Below are 17253 nucleotides of genomic sequence, written 5' to 3' on the forward strand. Positions count from 1 at the left end.
AAGTATTTTTTCTGTTATTAAAATATTTGTTGAGGGAAATTTTTGTAGTGTTATGAGTAATCTAATTTTGCACACAGATGGTGTATATCCATCTCCATTCAAAATCTGTCCATATAATGATATATTTACAAATTTTATAGGAAATTTTTAAATAGTTAAACATATGCATTGTTTCTTTCCTTACAGATTTCTTCATGAAAGTAACATACACTTTTTGATCAAAAGTCATTTGTGCATTTTTTTGTTTTCACCAGATTAAAAAAAAAAGAGTTTTTTTTCTTTTAATTGGTTGCAACTGCTAGGAAAAATTCTCCCAGTGTACTATGCAAAAATTGCTTCTCATTCTTCCTTAGGAACATTATCCCTAGTCATATTTCGATGAGGTCATATTTCCCAAGTCATATTTCTTGCTTGTACTTGAAGTTGCACATAAAATAGTCAAGTTCTACTTCCGTTTGCACAGAAACCTTTTCTTAGTATTTTTAATTATTATTATTTTTATTGGATGGGGGGCACATAATATAATATCATTTTTGTTCTGGGGTATATTAGTTTTCATTCTGGTGTAATTTTAATTCTTAGGTATTATCACATTGAACGTGAAAGCTGGCTATCATTAAACCAAGAAAGTTGGCAGAGATTCTACAAAAGTTGAGTCAGCTTGTAGAGTCATTAGGTTTTTCTGAAGTGGGATGTGTGAAAAATGTGCAGTGCCCTCGCCGCGACTCAAACCTGGACCTCTCTGTTACGTGCCGAGTGTGCTACCATTACATCCCGATGGCATACTGGAAGGAGGGAGAAAATACCTTATATACTTCCTCTTTTAAAGGGCGACTGAGGGTTAGAGGACCCAGTTACCAAATCCTGGTGGTGAAAAATTATTGCGACACCACCTTTTAGTTTGGGTGCCAGTTGTAGAATCATTAGGTTTTTTTGAAGCTGGAAATATGAAAAATGTGCAGTGCCCTCACCATAATTCGAACCTGGATTTCTCGAATATGCGCCAAGTGTGCTACTGTTACACCACAAAGGCTTGTTGGAAGGAGGGAGAAAATACCTTGTAAGCTGTTTATACGGAATACTCAGCTGCACTTCTATCTGCAACCCTTACAGTAACTCATTTGTCAGTTATGTAACATACATTCTGCACAGTTTACCAAATAGCCAGTGATGTGGAAGTGCTCAGTCTGCTTCGTTTTTGCTCTTGATAAAAAAGTTTACATTGATTTCAACTATTTTGCTAGGCTGTCTGATTTTATCAGAAACTTTGTTTAGAATTCTATGAACACAAACTTCTTGCAGGTATTTGTTTCTACCTATTTTGTCGACTGTATTCAAATGTGTTCTGCTTCCAATGGATTATAAGTTTGGACGTAAAGTTTTACCCTAAATGAATTTTACAACCCTCAGATTCATTCTTTTTCAGATGTAGAAAAAAAAATACAGCAATAATAGCTAATATAGATCCCATTTCATAAAATCAAAAGATGGTGAATGGAGAATTAATCAGGATTACACCAAATGAAAGTGCAGAAGTCATGTATTGTGACATCATGCTTATCCATAACTGGCACTAAATCACACAGCGAAAGTTTCATGGTCGATGGGATAATATATAAGTAACATTTTGAGCTTATAATTTTTGCTTTAGGTATCGTTTTATCGTTTACATACATAACATTAAAATATTTATTATTTTAAGTTATAAAACTATATTTCAATATTTTAAACTGCTGTTGCTAATTTTATGTGTCGTTATCTTATTTAAAATAGGTTTTTAAGCCCCCACCTCCTGGTACACGTCTCTGTGTTGTTTCTACAAATGTTGCTGAAACTTCAATAACAATCCCTGGACTTAAATATGTTGTTGACTCAGGAAAAGTAATAATTTTGGCCTTAAAATCTTTTATTCAGTTTTTGTTTATATATGTTGCATATTTTTGTAAATTTTCAGCTGTTACAGGGAAAAGTTTTCCTTATTTAAAAGAATTGCAAAGAACCTTATTTAAAAGCAAATTTAGTTATCATGCTCATTATGTTATTCCATGTTATATTAATTTGTTTGCTTAAATATTTTAGTAAATGTAATTTTATATTAATAAGTAAGATATAAAGTGATAACTGAAAGTATTGTTATTAACACTCCTGGTATGAACCTCAGCCATATCTTCTTGGAAGATAGATAAGAGGGTCTCCTTTCCCACCCTTTACCACTGATCTCTTGAGAGGACTTCAGTATTTTAAGTGTCCCATCGATATAGTTCCAACCACACATTCTTTCTCCCATATTCGAATCAGGAACCAAGTCTGTGGCATGTGGTTTCCCTACAGTCGTGCCTATAGAGCTACTGAAAATTGAGTGATGTTATGAACTGAAGTTTATATGAAGAAGCTTGTGTAACTTTAGTATAGTTTTGTCTCTAATACTCAACAAATTGAATATGAGAGTAGTTTTATGTACTTATATCTGAATTATTTGATTGATTTTTATATGAAAAAAAAAAAAAACAAGGTTAATTATACAAATCAGCTTCAGTGTGAAAAATTAATATTTGTATTATAAATCTCAAGAGGAAATTTCATCAGTAGTAGCAAAAGAGACTTAAAAAAAAAAAAAAAAAAAGGGGCGGGTAAAAAGTGACTTACTGCTGCATTTTAAAAGATTTTAATTTATTATTTTGTTGCTGATTTCCAAATTTTTGCATTATGCGATTTTAAAATTTTTGGTTTTTTTTAATCATCCAAGTGGTTTGTGCATTTTTTAATAGCTTTTTGAATATAAAGCGTTTATTATTTCGATTTGTATAGTTATTATCAAACTCTTAGTTTTCTTGAAAGAATTCATTTTATTTATTTTTAATATTTGGTAATCTCAAGAACATTTTTAATCTTTCCTCCTGAATTTTTAATTTTTATCAAAGCATGATGCATATTACCTTTCTGGAATGTGTTTTCTGTGCATCTAATATCCTTTGGTGAAAATCATAGCAAGACAGTTCCTGTTACATTTAATGAAAATCAGTTTTCCTACTTTAATATTGTTTCCTTAGTGATTTTACATGGTCTCCTGTATACTTCACTAAGGCCATAAGATTCCCCCCTTTTTTTTCAGGTTACTTAATATGTGTTCTCTGCTTATTTCTACCAAATCTGAAAATTAATTTTTGAATTTCTTCTATTGAACATCAATTTCTGAAATTTTTTAACATAAATATTTGGGATGACAATCCAAAATACCACAGGAGATTTTTTCAAAATTGAGTATAGATATTTTTCTATTTAGTTTTGAATTTTTAAATCCATATTTAATATTAAAATTGTTCATCACAGGGTTTTTTTATATGTATATCTTCACACCATTGAATAACATGGGAAATAATCTTGCAAATGAAAGTTTAAACTTGCCAAATTTTGGGAATCAAAAGGTCAAAAGTATTTTTACGAAGTGTGTTTATATATAAACAAAACAATACTTTTGTAAACAAAATATAAGTATGCCTAGTATTTTCGCGTTAAGCTGCAGAAAAATTATCATTAAGGACATAAAGTAAGAAATTTAGAACTAATATTTCACAAAGACCAAACTTGTGAAATATTAGTTCTAAGTTTCGTACTTTATGTCTTATATAATAATATAAACAGTATTGCCACTCAAACAGGAGAATGAAATTCCCTGACTTTTCCAGGTGCGTTTTAAGAAAATTCCAGTCTATCTCAGGGTTGCCACGCTACCTGGAAAACCGGAAAAAGTCAGGGAGTTCGGAAATTGACCAAAAAATTCAGGGGAAAGTCAGGAAATTTAAGTGTTTTAGTCAAAATCTGGAAAAATCAGGGAATTTCATACAACAATCCCGCCAAAAAAGGCGAGTTTTGCACCAACGTCGAAAGAGATCACTTTTTTGGTGAATTGTGTTTTTTTTGGTGAATTGTGTATCACGTGAGTGTCATTCAGGCAGCTGGCATAGAGCCAATTTTCGCAGCTCGAATTTGATTGTCTTTTTAGAAAGGCAAAGCAAGTTTCCCACAACTTTTGGTTTCCAGTAACCTCGAGAATCACATGTGCAGTGCATGAACTAAAGAAAGTACCTGTTCTCGTATAAAACAAAATGGGTTTAATCCTAGTATACGGTACCATGAAGGTTAGAATCAAAAAATATGTATTGTAAAGAAGGAAAACCTCTCTGCAACAGACGTGGCTCTGTTCCATCATAGCGAGAAACAGCTGTACATGCGTCAAAGCTCGAAACCGGTGTCGAAGTTCGAAGGTCACGTTATCAAGACTTCATAAAATGAATGTCGTTTAAAATTTCTTTAAACTCTAAAGGAAAAGAAAATATTTTTTGGTGCAAGTAAATTAATTCATGGATTAGTTATTTTGAGGGGGGGGAAATCTGCTTTTAAAATTATTGCGAAAAATCCAAGAAAAAATTTTTTCTTTGATAAAACGTTTCTTTTTGGATTTTTCGCAATAATTTAAAAACGGATTTTCGTAGTTTTCTTTTTTTGTCAAAGAATGTTTCTTCTTAACACGTGTTTCTCAATTTCCTGTACACATCGCGAAGAGAGAAATTCTGGCCGCCAGGTTCCGTCGCCAAATCCCTTGGCAAATTTTCCCTCCGCATTCTAACGGCGTAATAGCATTTTACTTGTATGGAACCTTTTCTTCTTTACATAGACGTTCTTTGTTTAGAATAATAATGGGATTTGGCGACATCATGATGCGCAGTAAACGGGTCATTTTGGTCTTGGCGACAATTTTCAAAATCGTGCCAAAGCCTTACCGTATACTAGAATTTTACCGCAAAATCTTTTTAAACCTTTTTTTTTTCTTTTTAATAAATACCTTGCCATTTTGCAGTAAAATAAAAAAATAGTAATCAGTCATCTAGGCTAGCCATGTAATATAACTATATTCGCTAAAATATCATTGATTATTCTAATTCAATTTTTAAGTAATTATTTTTATGTTATTCATATAATTTAATGTTGCTTCTTCCCTCTAAATTTATTTATTATTAGTAAATAATATTTCCAAATTTCAGGAAATTTTCTCTGGCATAATCCTGAAATTAATTCTAGCAGCATGATGACATCACAAAATTTAATGCACATATTTTTTCCTTATGTATGCTGCGAAATAAATATTAAATACCTCAATTTAGTAAAAAAATATCATTAAATAGATTTCTTTCTTTCGTTTAGCTGCAGAATGTCTGCAAAAAAAGCCTTATTTTATTCCAGATTGGGCAGATTCTAATCACAATCTTCAGTGGAAAAAACAACTCCTGTTATAATAATATTTGTGTTTTCAGGTGTTAAGGTGCCTTTTAAGAATACACCTCACACAAATTAAATTTACCTAAAATCTAACCTGACTTTTAGCATTGCGTTGTGATTTATAAGAACCGGATTAGCCTCGTGTTGAACTGGGGATGATCATGAGATCATGAATAATAATTAAATAAAATGTACAGTTGTTATCCAATGTATATATCTTAAATTTTATTAAGTTTTTTTAAGCGGAAAAGTAAACAAAATTGTCAAACAAAGTGTACCAAGAATAATTAAGAATAAATGTCCTCTGGGATTTATTGAATAATTAAGTGAATTTGCTACACAGTACAAGTAATACCATAATTAATTTACCTCTTAGCACAGCCAACGTACATTACGCGAATAGACTGGAATTTTCTCGAAACATACCTGGAAAACCTGGAAAAGTCAGGGAATTTCATTCTCCTGTTTGAGTGGCAACCCTGCTACCTGCATAATGCTTGTTGGCTGTGCTAAGAAGTAAATGGTATTACTTGAAAACTCAAAAATGTGCTTTGCAGATATTTTGCTGCTAAACGAAAGAAAGAAATCTATTTAATGATATTTTTAAATAAATTCAGGTATTTTGTATTTATTTAGAAGCATACATAAGCAAAAAATATTTGCATTAAATTTCGTGATGGTGTGTCATCATACTGCTAGAATTAATTTCAGGACTATGAAAAAGGAAATTTCCTGAAATTTGAAAGCATTATTTAGAAATAATAAATAAATTTAAAGGGAAAAAGCAACATTAAGTGATCCGAATAACATAAAAATAAAAATAATTACTTAAAAATTGTATTAGAATAATCAACGATATTTTAGCGAATATTAAATTGTTTGTCTAGATCAGGGTTTCTTAAACTTTTTCCAATCGTGACCCCCTTTTACCACTGAGGATTATTTGCGACCCTCAGGACCCCATATTTACAAAAATTTTGTGGGACCCCATGAGTATTGCGCAAATCCGACACGTGTGAGTGAAAATGTCCATTTTTTCACTTGTACTGTAATATACTACTGCAGTTTTAGGTCATTAACTTTAATTTCTAATTTTAAGACATACATCAGTGGGAAAATTTTAAATAAGTAACAGACAAAATGACAGCGTAACATGCAAAGCAAGGAAAATGAATGTTTATATTATAAAAAGATTGCGTCGAAACTTTTTCCTTTTTTCTTTGTCTCTATTGCCTTATCTTTACCTGTTTTCAGATACATTGTGCAAAAATATTTGGTAATAGTAAAATATATATATAGTAAGTTAAAGAAATATCAAAACTGCTAAAATTTTTGACTGTCGCTTAACTGTGGGTCGCGACCCACAGTTAAAGAAACCCTGGTCTAGATGACTGATTACTATTTTTTTATTTTACTTCAAAAGGACAAATAAGGCATTTATTAAATAGGAAAAAAAAAAAAGGTTTAAAAGATTTTGCAGTAAAATCCTAATATACGCTAAGGCTTTGGCACGATTTTGAAAACTGTTGCCAACACCAAAATGAGCCATTTACTGCTCATCATAATGTCACCAAATCCCGTATGTACCGTACATGGAGGTTAGAACAGAATATATGGAGGCTATTCTAACCAAAGAACGTCTATGTAAAGAAGGGAAGATTCCGTAGATGTAATGCTATTACGCTGCTAGAAAGCAGCGTAATAGCCTTTATATGGAGCTATTACGCTGCTATATAAAGCTACTTTATAATATGGAGGCTATTCTTACCAAAGAATGTCTATGTAAAGAAGGAAAGATTCCATAGATGTAATGCTATTACACTGCTAGAAAGCAGAGGGAAAATTTGCCAAGGGATTTGGCGGCAAGAATTTCCCTCTTCGCGATGTGTACAGGAAATTGAGGAGCTTGTGTTAAGAAAAAAACGTTCTTTGACAAAACATTTCTTCTTTGACTTTTCGCAATAATTTAAAGACCAATTTTCGTAGTGTTTTTCCCTCTTCAAAATAAATAATTCATTAATTAATTTACTTACGCAAAAAAAATATTTTCTTTTCCTTTAAAGTTTAAAGAAATTTAAAACAATATTCATTGTATGAACTCTTGGTAACGTCCCTCGAACTTCGACACTGGCTTCGAGCGACAGATATTTCACGCATGCTCAGCTGTTTCCCTCTACGTTGGAATGAAGCCTTTCCTGTTGCTGAGTTTTCTTTCTTAACAATACATATTCTTTGATTCTAACCTCCATAGTACCGTATACTAGGATTAAACCACCGATTTCGTTTTATACAAGAATAAGTATTTTGTTTAGTTGAACGTGCACTGCACATGCGATTCTCAAGGTTACACGAAACCAAAGTTCCTGGAAGCTTGCTTTGCCTTTCTAAAAGACAATCTAATTGAAGCTACGAAAATTGACTCTATGCCAGCTGCCCAAATAACGCTTACATGATACACAATTCGCCAAGAAAGTGAATCCCTTCCAACATTGCCACAAAACTCGCTTTTTGGGGGAGATCATCGTATGAAATTCCCTGAATTTTTGGTCAAATTCCCTGACTTTTTCCGGTTTTCCAGGTAGCGTGGCAACTCTGATATAAAGCTATTATCCAGTTACTAACAATGATGGATTTTAAAATCAAAATATTTATTTATCCAGCTCATGATTTTATGTAATGATGAAATCATAATTTAAAATCAGCAGGAATGTAAATCTATGCCAAATTAAAAAGAACAGTTTTCTTGCATTTAGAAACAGCCATTTCAAATTCTATGTTATAAAAACTATAAAATAAAACATAAAAAATAATGTTTCAATTACACATTTTAACCAAATGTATTGCAAGTGAAAAATTAATTTTTAGCTAATGTAATATTTTTGATTTTATGTGATTAAAAATAAGATTATGGATTTCTCATTTAAGAATGTTCTACGACATTAATAGTATTTCAATGAAGAATAGAAAACTTTTTTTAAATAATTTACACTTGTTTTGAAAAATTGAGGAAAAATCACAAAAATAGCAGTACTTGTTCAAAAATAAGCCAATCCATATAAAATTTTAAAAGTTTGTCAAATAAGAATTGTTGCTGATTAAAACTCTAGTATGCAAATTAGTGGTACTGCAATCGAAATACGTCATCTACGAGGAGCATAAAATTGCATGTTTCAAAGTAAGCCTTCAAATTTCTCTGTGCTGAAATAAGAAATCTTCTATAATCAATTTGTAACAGCAATAACTCCAAGCATCATTTACCGAAAGAACAACAATGGAGAGCTACTTAGAGACTAAAGGCTGGAGGATAGAGTCAGACAGAAATAGCCGATTAGCTAAATGTGAGTTCTTCTGCACCTCATATGTTTAACACTCTAAGTGGCAAGGCCGTATATAGTATATGGCCTAGAATAATTTTTGTGATATCTTTAAGGTATATATATATGGCCTAGAATAATTTTTGTGATATCTTTAAGAAGGTATATATATGTGCATATTAAAATATGTCAGAGAAATTAAGGCAATATATCCAAAGAAAACAAATCCAAGTATGAAATACCAGGAGAGTTTTTACATTAAAATCAAAAAATAATTTGTTCTCATAGTAGTTTCGGGAAATTTGTGCTTTTTTAGTGAAAACTCTGGCTGCCCAGAGGTTTAAGTTACAATTTCAGATTCCAAGAGGTTCAGCCAAGGATGGCCAACTGCTGTTGTGAGTGCTGATGACTGATATTCATTGAAATGTGCATGAAGAAATAGGACCTCTCAACTCAGATCATCCCTTGCATCAACCATTGGAAGGTTGGTGTCAACGGCAATTATATGTAGAAGGCTCCACGAAGGATGTCTGATCGTGAGGTGACTAGCCATTCGCATGTCACTCACATAGCGTCATACAAGGGAAAAGGGAACATTTGAGGTGGACATGTCAACTGGACAGCTGATCAGTTGAGGTCTGTTCTTTTTACGGATAAGTCCAGGTTTAGCTTCTAAAGTAATAGTAGGTGTTGTTTGATTTGGAAAGAACCTGAAACCTGTTATCATTCATCAAACATCCATGAAAAAGATGCATATGGAGGAGTCTGTGTTTGGGGTGGTATCTCTTTGGGTGGATGCACGGACCTCCATGTCTTTCTACGTGGAACCATGAATGATCAAGCTTATAGAGATAACATCATTGATGCTTATGTGCACTTTATGCCATGGCTATAGGTGATAATTTCCTGCTACAAGATGACAACGCTGGACTGTGCAGGATTTGTTTCATAGATGATTATCTCAGCACATGGAGTGGCCAGCTCGATCACCAAATTTGAACTGTATCGAGCATGTTTGGGATACTTTAGGAAGGCGCATAGCTGCTCTCAATCCTCCTCTTCAGCCATGCTTGCAGTTGCTTTGCAAGAGCAATGGCTCCAATTTCCCTCAAAACTGATAAACCATGTAATTGACAGCATGACACATTGCTGTATGTGCTGTTGCTTCTAGGGAAGATCAAACTCCATATTGAAGGTAATTTTCCTATACCAAACTGACACATCCAATTTGACACATATGCTAATTTTATAAAACAACACATTTCTTTTCATGTTATTTTATACTTTACTATGTGTTGCATACTGTGGGTCAGTTTCATTTAATTCTACATGTAACTTTTTGAGTAGTCATCATTTTTGTGATTTTTCCTAAATTAATGATAAACAGTGTGTATAATAGTTTTTATATGCCTACTTACTTGCCTGTCTCTCATTCCAGACTTTTGAATTATTTAGTGTTCAGGTGTTAATGAGGAGGGGGGACTATTCATTTTAAATGTTTGTTTATTTTTGACTGTATTTAAGTTTTAAATATTTTTGTAATATGTAATAATTATATGCAATTGACTTAATCTTCTGTTTGACAATTTTGATTTAAAATCCACCAGTATTAACAAACTGATCATTTTACTTTTTAGTGCATTTGACTCAAAATTTATAAAGTATTTTAGAGGTTTAAAAATTTTTTTCATTCCTTTTCCTTCACATCTTGCTAGGACATTGTAACTAAATGTATTGAATTTGATTTTATTCGTAAAAAAAAAATTGTCACATAAAATTTCAAGTCTTTCTAATACATCCTCTAGCAAACTGAAAAGTTGACAAGTTGTTTTAACCCTTTGTGGCTCAGTGTTCCACTACTTGGAACACCCAAATTGAATCGCTTCTGAAACCTTTAAATTCAACCGTAAAGATAGATAAAAATGCCTTTATAATATGCTTTGAACTTTTCTTTTTAAACAGTAGATAGCAGCATATCACAAGGAGACACAGAATTTTCATTTATTATGTGTTATTAAAATCCACTTTTTTTCAAGTAATTTTATCTATTTTTTTAATGATATAAAAATTTTTATTTGGAAAAAAAATTAGGCGTAAATTTGCTGGCTGTACTCCAAATTATTTGTTCTAAATTTTTTTAAATCTTTCATACAAAAACCATACGCAGAATCATTGAATAAAACCAGGTGTTCCATTAGCGGGAACACTGCGCCTTTAGTGATCTCATGCTGTTACGAATCAGAACATCTGTGCTTAGGAGAGAACATCTGTTTTTTACGTTTTCTGTTTCCGTTATTTGGGGAGGGGGAATGAATTCAAACAAAGCAGTATTGAGGGGTGAGGTGTGTTTTGTGTTATGAAAACCTTAATATTGGCATCTCGAATTTTTTGGGAGTAGTTTTTTAGGCGGGAATTTTATTAGTAGCTTGACTCATCTTTACTTGGACATGCGCAGGGATGTTTGTGCTCCGGGGATTTTGAACTTCGATACCCGGAAATTCCGGGGATCGTCGTTCAAAAGGAAATAGGAATAATAATGAATTATTTATTTTGATCTGGGTAATTTTATTTGCTTTGAAAGCAGAAAACACAAGGTCAGTGTGTGTGGTGAAAACTTTTCCTTTCTTTCTCCAAAGGCAGTGATAATGCGTGAAAAGGGGGAAAAAACTTCTTTTTTGTTCTTTCCTTATTGCGAGTTATGACTCATTCCCCCGGTTCTCGGACATTCTCTTCTGGATTCTTTTCGGCAAGTAGGCGCGGCAGAAAAAAAAGGGAGAGACTTCGTTCGACCAGATGTGCGATCACGTGACTCTGGGTTCAAAGGTCTTATCTGTCCTGGCGTGGCACCAATAAGTAGAGAAGGGGGATTTTTCGCCGTATTAGCTATTTGTCATTGATCGCTTCTCAACTTTTTTTTCTCCGCTGTGTAAAATTTTCGTTTCATTTATTGATGCATGTGTAAATTTTTCGTTTCGTTTATTGAAATATTTTTTTATTTATGTATGCAAGAGAATTTCACTATGAAATTTCTCGATATAAATAGTGATATTATACGATTAGAAGAAGGTGTCCGGAATGCATTTAGGTGGAATTGGATTGAATGGAGAGATGGTAATGGGGATACCATCGGCACATGGTGCAAGAAAATAAATGTTGCTGGACAAGCATATTGTGTTTTTTGTAACTCACTGCTGAAGTATGGTGGGGAAGGATTCAAAGCTTTCACAAATCATTCTAAAACTGTGACGCACATAAAATATTCAAAGTGCATTAGACATTCAATGTCTTTAAGTAATTATGCTAATTCAAAAAATACTGATGACTTACTGGAGACTGATGCTTGGCCATTGGATATAGTGACAAGAAAAGCACGCCAAGTGGTATTAATAACTTCGTTTATCGCCGAGAATTCTCTTTCTTTCAATGTAGCTCCCAATTTAATTGAACTCTGCAAACAGTTGAGCCGCGATCAGATGGCACTAAACTCGTTGGAAATGTCCAGGACTACTGCATGTTATAAGATGAAATATGGGCTCGCAAAAACTATTAAGGAAAATATCATTAAAACTTTAAAGGAGACTCCATTTTCTCTAAATTTCGATGAAAGTACTAGCAATGCTCAAGAAAGTATACTGGCAATATTGGTGCAGTTTTATGACAACAATCAAAATGAAGTTGTAGTTCATCATTTTGCATCTCTAAAGATGGAATCTTGCAATTCAGAAGCTGTTTTTAAAGCAGTTGTTAATACTATTGAAGATAATAATATTCCATGGGCAAACTTAATTATTGTATTAATGGACTCATGTAACACCATGCGTGGAAAAAAAAAGGCTGTTGAAACCAGACTACGATGAAACAAAGCACCTCACTTATTAGATATTGATGGTGACACATGTCACACAGCTAATAACTGTGCAAAAAAATTTGCTTCATGTTTTGGTAGATACTTAGAAGATTTGTTTGATGACATCTATTTTGATATGAAAAGCTGCAGTAAAAGAGAAATTTTTTTCAAAATCTGTGAATCCCTTGCCATTAAAAAACTTAAGCCCTTGAAGAGACCAGACCATAGGTGGGTGTACATTTTATGTGTTTTAGAAAGAATCAAAGATCTGTGGGATGCTCTTATTGCATTTTATTTTCACTACTTGGATAAAACTGATAAAGGGGATTATTTTTCTTATGTTGAAACTGTATACAATAAAAGAAATATTTCTGCAGCTCAGAAAAAAATTGTTGAAGGGGTGTATTCTTGCTTGCATTCCCAACAACTCACAAAGGATGCTTTATCTCGGAAAAAAAGAATACTAAATGGGTTATTTGTTATGCAAAACAAAACTTTATTGCATATGGCATTATATTCAGCAGTATTACCAGAGTTCAACACATATATTAAATTATTTGAAACAAAAAAAAAAAAAAAAAAACCAATGCTTCATTTAATACATTCCAGTATTTATAAATTGATGGCAAAATTTTTCTTATTTTTTATGAAGCCAGAAAATATAGAGTGCACATCTTATAATGATTTATTAAAGGTTGATGTCACAAATCCAGAATTCCATCTACCTAGCAAAGTAATATTTACTGGTGCAGAAGCTTCCACTCTCCTGAAGAAATTATCAAAAAATCATCCAATAGCAAAAGAATTCCAAATTTCTCTGATGAAAGCTTATACTAATACAGCACAGCATATGAAACAGAAATTACCCCTTAAAAATTCATATCTAATTAGTTTTACAGCATTAGATCCAGAGCTAAGAGGTAAAACCAGTACAATATTAGCTTTTGAAAAATTATCATCTTTTATGTCCCATATTTTTAGTGATAATGAAAAGTCAAAAGTAGAAGCTGAAATAAGGTTATACCAGAGTGATATTGATATCACCAAAGAAATGCTCTGATGAAAGTGGAAATCAAGTCAAGTGTACAATTGATAAATATTGGTCTAAAGTTTTTAATTTAAAAGATGATTTCACAAATGATTATAAGTATCCTACATTGGCTAAATTGGTCAAAGCCTGCCTTAGCTGCTTCCATGGCCCATTAGTGGAAAGTGCATTCAACTTAATGGATACACTTGTCACTGACTATAGAACCTCTCTTAAGATTGATTCCCTAGATGCAGTGCAGACTATTAAATAAGATTTAATGGCTTCTAAAGAAACCTCATGTGAAAAATATGGCTCAAAAAATCCACTGACTGATCCAATTCACAAAGATGTCTTACTGAATATGAACAGAAGTTGGAAAACATATTAAGAGGACTTAAAAACATGTATTTCAGATGAGTCACCTATAAAAAGTCTCTGAAAAACCTTCTACATTAGCAGAAAAGCAAACTGCTTCTACCTCTGCATGTGCAGTTCTCAGGGAAATTTCTTCAACTGTAAATGAGGAAAATAAAAGTCAACCTTCCTGCAATTATGAAGTTCACCACAAAAGAAAGACAAGCCCACAAACATCAGAAAATAAAAAAAAAGCAGCAGAAATTAGATAATTTTTTTTTAAGAATTAATTCAGGTAATTTAAAATATTTACATAAAATGTAGTAGTTTATATGTTTGAAAATTTATGGTTATTTATTTTGCAAAAAAGTAATTAATTGAACTTTTATAATTAGGTCATTCAATACTTTGTATTCAATAATTGTAATTTTTCATTTCTCCCCCCCCCCTTCTAGAAACTCCAAAGTGTCGGTAGTAAGTCCGTAAAAGTTTCAGGGGATTTTTTGGGGTCCCACAAATACCCCTGCATGCGCGAATTTTTTGCTGACGCATTTTAGTCTCATTCCCATTTATTTTCAGTAATTGTGTAGATATTTTTTGTGTATGTATATATTATAGGCTTATTTTTCTGTATTGTTAATATAATCATAGTAAATTTTTTTATTATTAATTTTTTCCAGAAATGGCGCGAAGAGATCTAACTCTTTCCAAAGCGCTCTTTCCGAAAATTTGTAAATATTTTTGTATATAGGACTTGTGTATATAAATATTTATCTCATTTATCAGTATATATTCAAGAGTATTGTGTATATCCAGGAAACCATGTATACAGCCATAATACAGAGTTTTTTCATTCTTATACAAACGCTTCTACTCATTTTCGTGCTTCACTGCAATGCTCGCTTAGTCGCACTTTTAAAAGCTCTGGCGGCGTAGTGTTCCACCTAATGGAACACCCACATAATTAAAACGGTAAGTGCAATTTTTACAAAATTTTACCTGTATACTCCTTTAGGACTAAATAAACTGCATACAACTTTTTTTGTTGAAATTCCGATGTTAACGTATAATGCACCGCAAAGGGTTAAATAAGATATGATTGATCTTTTCATAAGTATTCTCTCATGTTATCCAGAATCTTTGTGCTCAGGATAAATTGCTTTACCTGCAGTTTAGCAATTTTTTTTCTTCCTTAAGCTTTGAGATAAGTTGCGTAGATATGTAAGATTCTTTGCATATGTAACATTCTTGTTATTTTGTGCACCTTGATCGCGATTTCAAAAAGCAATTTTTTGGAGATTTATAATTCCATCATCTCTGTATAAACAGAAAGTCAACATTTTTGAGCCACTGCAAAACACATTTATCTTAATATAACATTCAGAGCACTGGTAGATACATCTGATACAAGTGCCAAGCAGATATTATGCAGTCAAATCTCATAGTTACATTTAAATAGGAGTATACTTAAAAAAAAAAAAAAAAATCACACACAACATTTGAAAGCACTTAAAATGGCTGTAATCATTATAACTGTAGTGTGTAATTAGCAATAGTTGTGTTAGCTCTTTTTAGAATGTTCAGTTTTTTTAATGGCTTTATTTTTTATTCTTTTACTACTTGTCAAGGTGAGTATAATTTAATTTGGCTGTCGTTGATTATGAAATATTAAGTTATCCTTTCCATTCTTGTCAATGATGCATCAAAGTGTCAAGACTAACACTCTTTAAACAAAACATATGTTCCTCTCTAACTGTTGTGAGTACAAAAGTCGCATTTGGAGTTCTCAGATTTTTTTATTAGGTATTTGCAGTTTGATTATAAGGAATTCCATAATGTATGGTTTTTCTTGGTTTTTCTGCATATAAAAAAAGCTGTTAGGAAATATTATGCTTCATGTCTGGAGACTTGTAAGCAAATTTTCTAAGAGAACACTAATATTAATTATACTGAGAAGTAACCTAATGGCTAAAACCTTAATACTCTGTTATTTCCTGGTAAATGGTTTTCCTCTTGTGAAATATATCTGCGTGTCAGTTTTGTTTTAAAAAGTCTGCTATGAAGTATCTGTGCTTTGCTATAATTAATGTCAGAATTTGCTGTAATTAATTTATTTCTGTCATGAGAAAAATCTGTGATTTTGATGTGCTAGTAGTTAAGGTATTAATCAATTGTATTATATCAAGACTTTAGTTCATTTATACAATTATATCAGTTGTGTAAAAAGAATGGTTAGTTCTGCTATGTTTGTTACAATAACATGTTTGTTATTTTTATCTAAAGCTATTGTATATTATTTTAGTGTAAAGTTCATTTAATTATGCATTTTTATGTAAGAAAACTGATATATTTCTTATTTCGCAGAAATATAACTTTTCATTGTCATAAAAAAAAAAGCAGTGATAGTTTTCCTGTTCTTTTTTGGTTATTGTAATGAAATTTAATAATGAAAATGAATGTTTTAGGTTAAAGTGAAAATATATGACAAATTTGCTGGTGGAATATCTGGATTTGCTATCACTTGGGCATCAAAAGCATCTGCTAATCAAAGAGCTGGTCGTGCTGGTCGAACTGAAGGAGGACACTGTTATAGGCAAGAATTATCTTTAAAAATAAGTTTTATTATTATCCTCAGCTTTGTATTTTCATTCCTTTAAATTATTTTAATTCTTATCTTCAAAATATAATTGATGAACTATTTTTTGAAGTAGTGTTTGAGATTGTTTCATGTGGTATGACTTGGGACTGTTACTCTAAATTTGTTTATTCAAAACCTCTCTTTTAAAGAAAGTACTGAAATTTTAATGTGTCACTGAACTTGCAAAAATCTCCCCAATGAAATAATAATAATATAATTATAAAAGCAAAAAGTATTCAAATTAAATTTGAAATGGTATTTTTTAGCTTTTAATTGGTTTTAAAATAAAATACAGTACAAAGTCCATAATTCAGACGTCTATTATCCGGAATGATCTATAATCCAGACCTCAAAGCCACAAACTTACGCATGCGCATTTGATGCACACTTCTGCTACGCATGCGCGTAAAACCAGTAAAGCATTTGTCCATGCACACTTCCGATAGTGAAGAAAGTTACATTGAAAGAAAGGTTTAATGAAGTAAACAAATAAATATTACACTTTTTTTTTTTTTTTTTTGTAAATTTTGATACCGTTTAGATCATAATCGCTCTTCATTTCATAAATTACGGTTTCATATTTTTGATTGTAGAATTTCTGCATGCCATCTTACCAGATTTAAATTGATGATCTATAATCCGGAAAAGCCCCTAATCTGGAATCGCCGAAGTCCCGTCGAGTCCGAATTTCGGACTTTGTACTGTACTATGCAAGCATTTAGTTGTTAAAATAAGCTCTGACAATCTTAATTAAATCTTAATTATTATCTTAATGCATTTTTTCAAGACCATT

The 17253-nt window shown here is 31.9% G+C and overlaps 1 protein-coding gene across 1 annotated transcript in view; it reads left to right on the forward strand.

The window, feature by feature from the left end:
* kz (putative ATP-dependent RNA helicase kurz) overlaps positions 1-17253 on the forward strand; it is a 186950-nt gene that overhangs the window by 79821 nt on the left and 89876 nt on the right. The window contains 2 exon segments of the mRNA XM_085811070.1: positions 1774-1881; positions 16288-16415. Coding sequence (XP_085667196.1) covers positions 1774-1881; positions 16288-16415 — 236 coding nt within the window.

This window comes from Stegodyphus dumicola, chromosome 2 (genome assembly GCF_044657685.1).
Source record: "Stegodyphus dumicola isolate Sdum_Otavi_A_Nest chromosome 2, ASM4465768v1".
Classification (NCBI taxonomy): Eukaryota; Metazoa; Arthropoda; class Arachnida; order Araneae; family Eresidae; genus Stegodyphus; species Stegodyphus dumicola.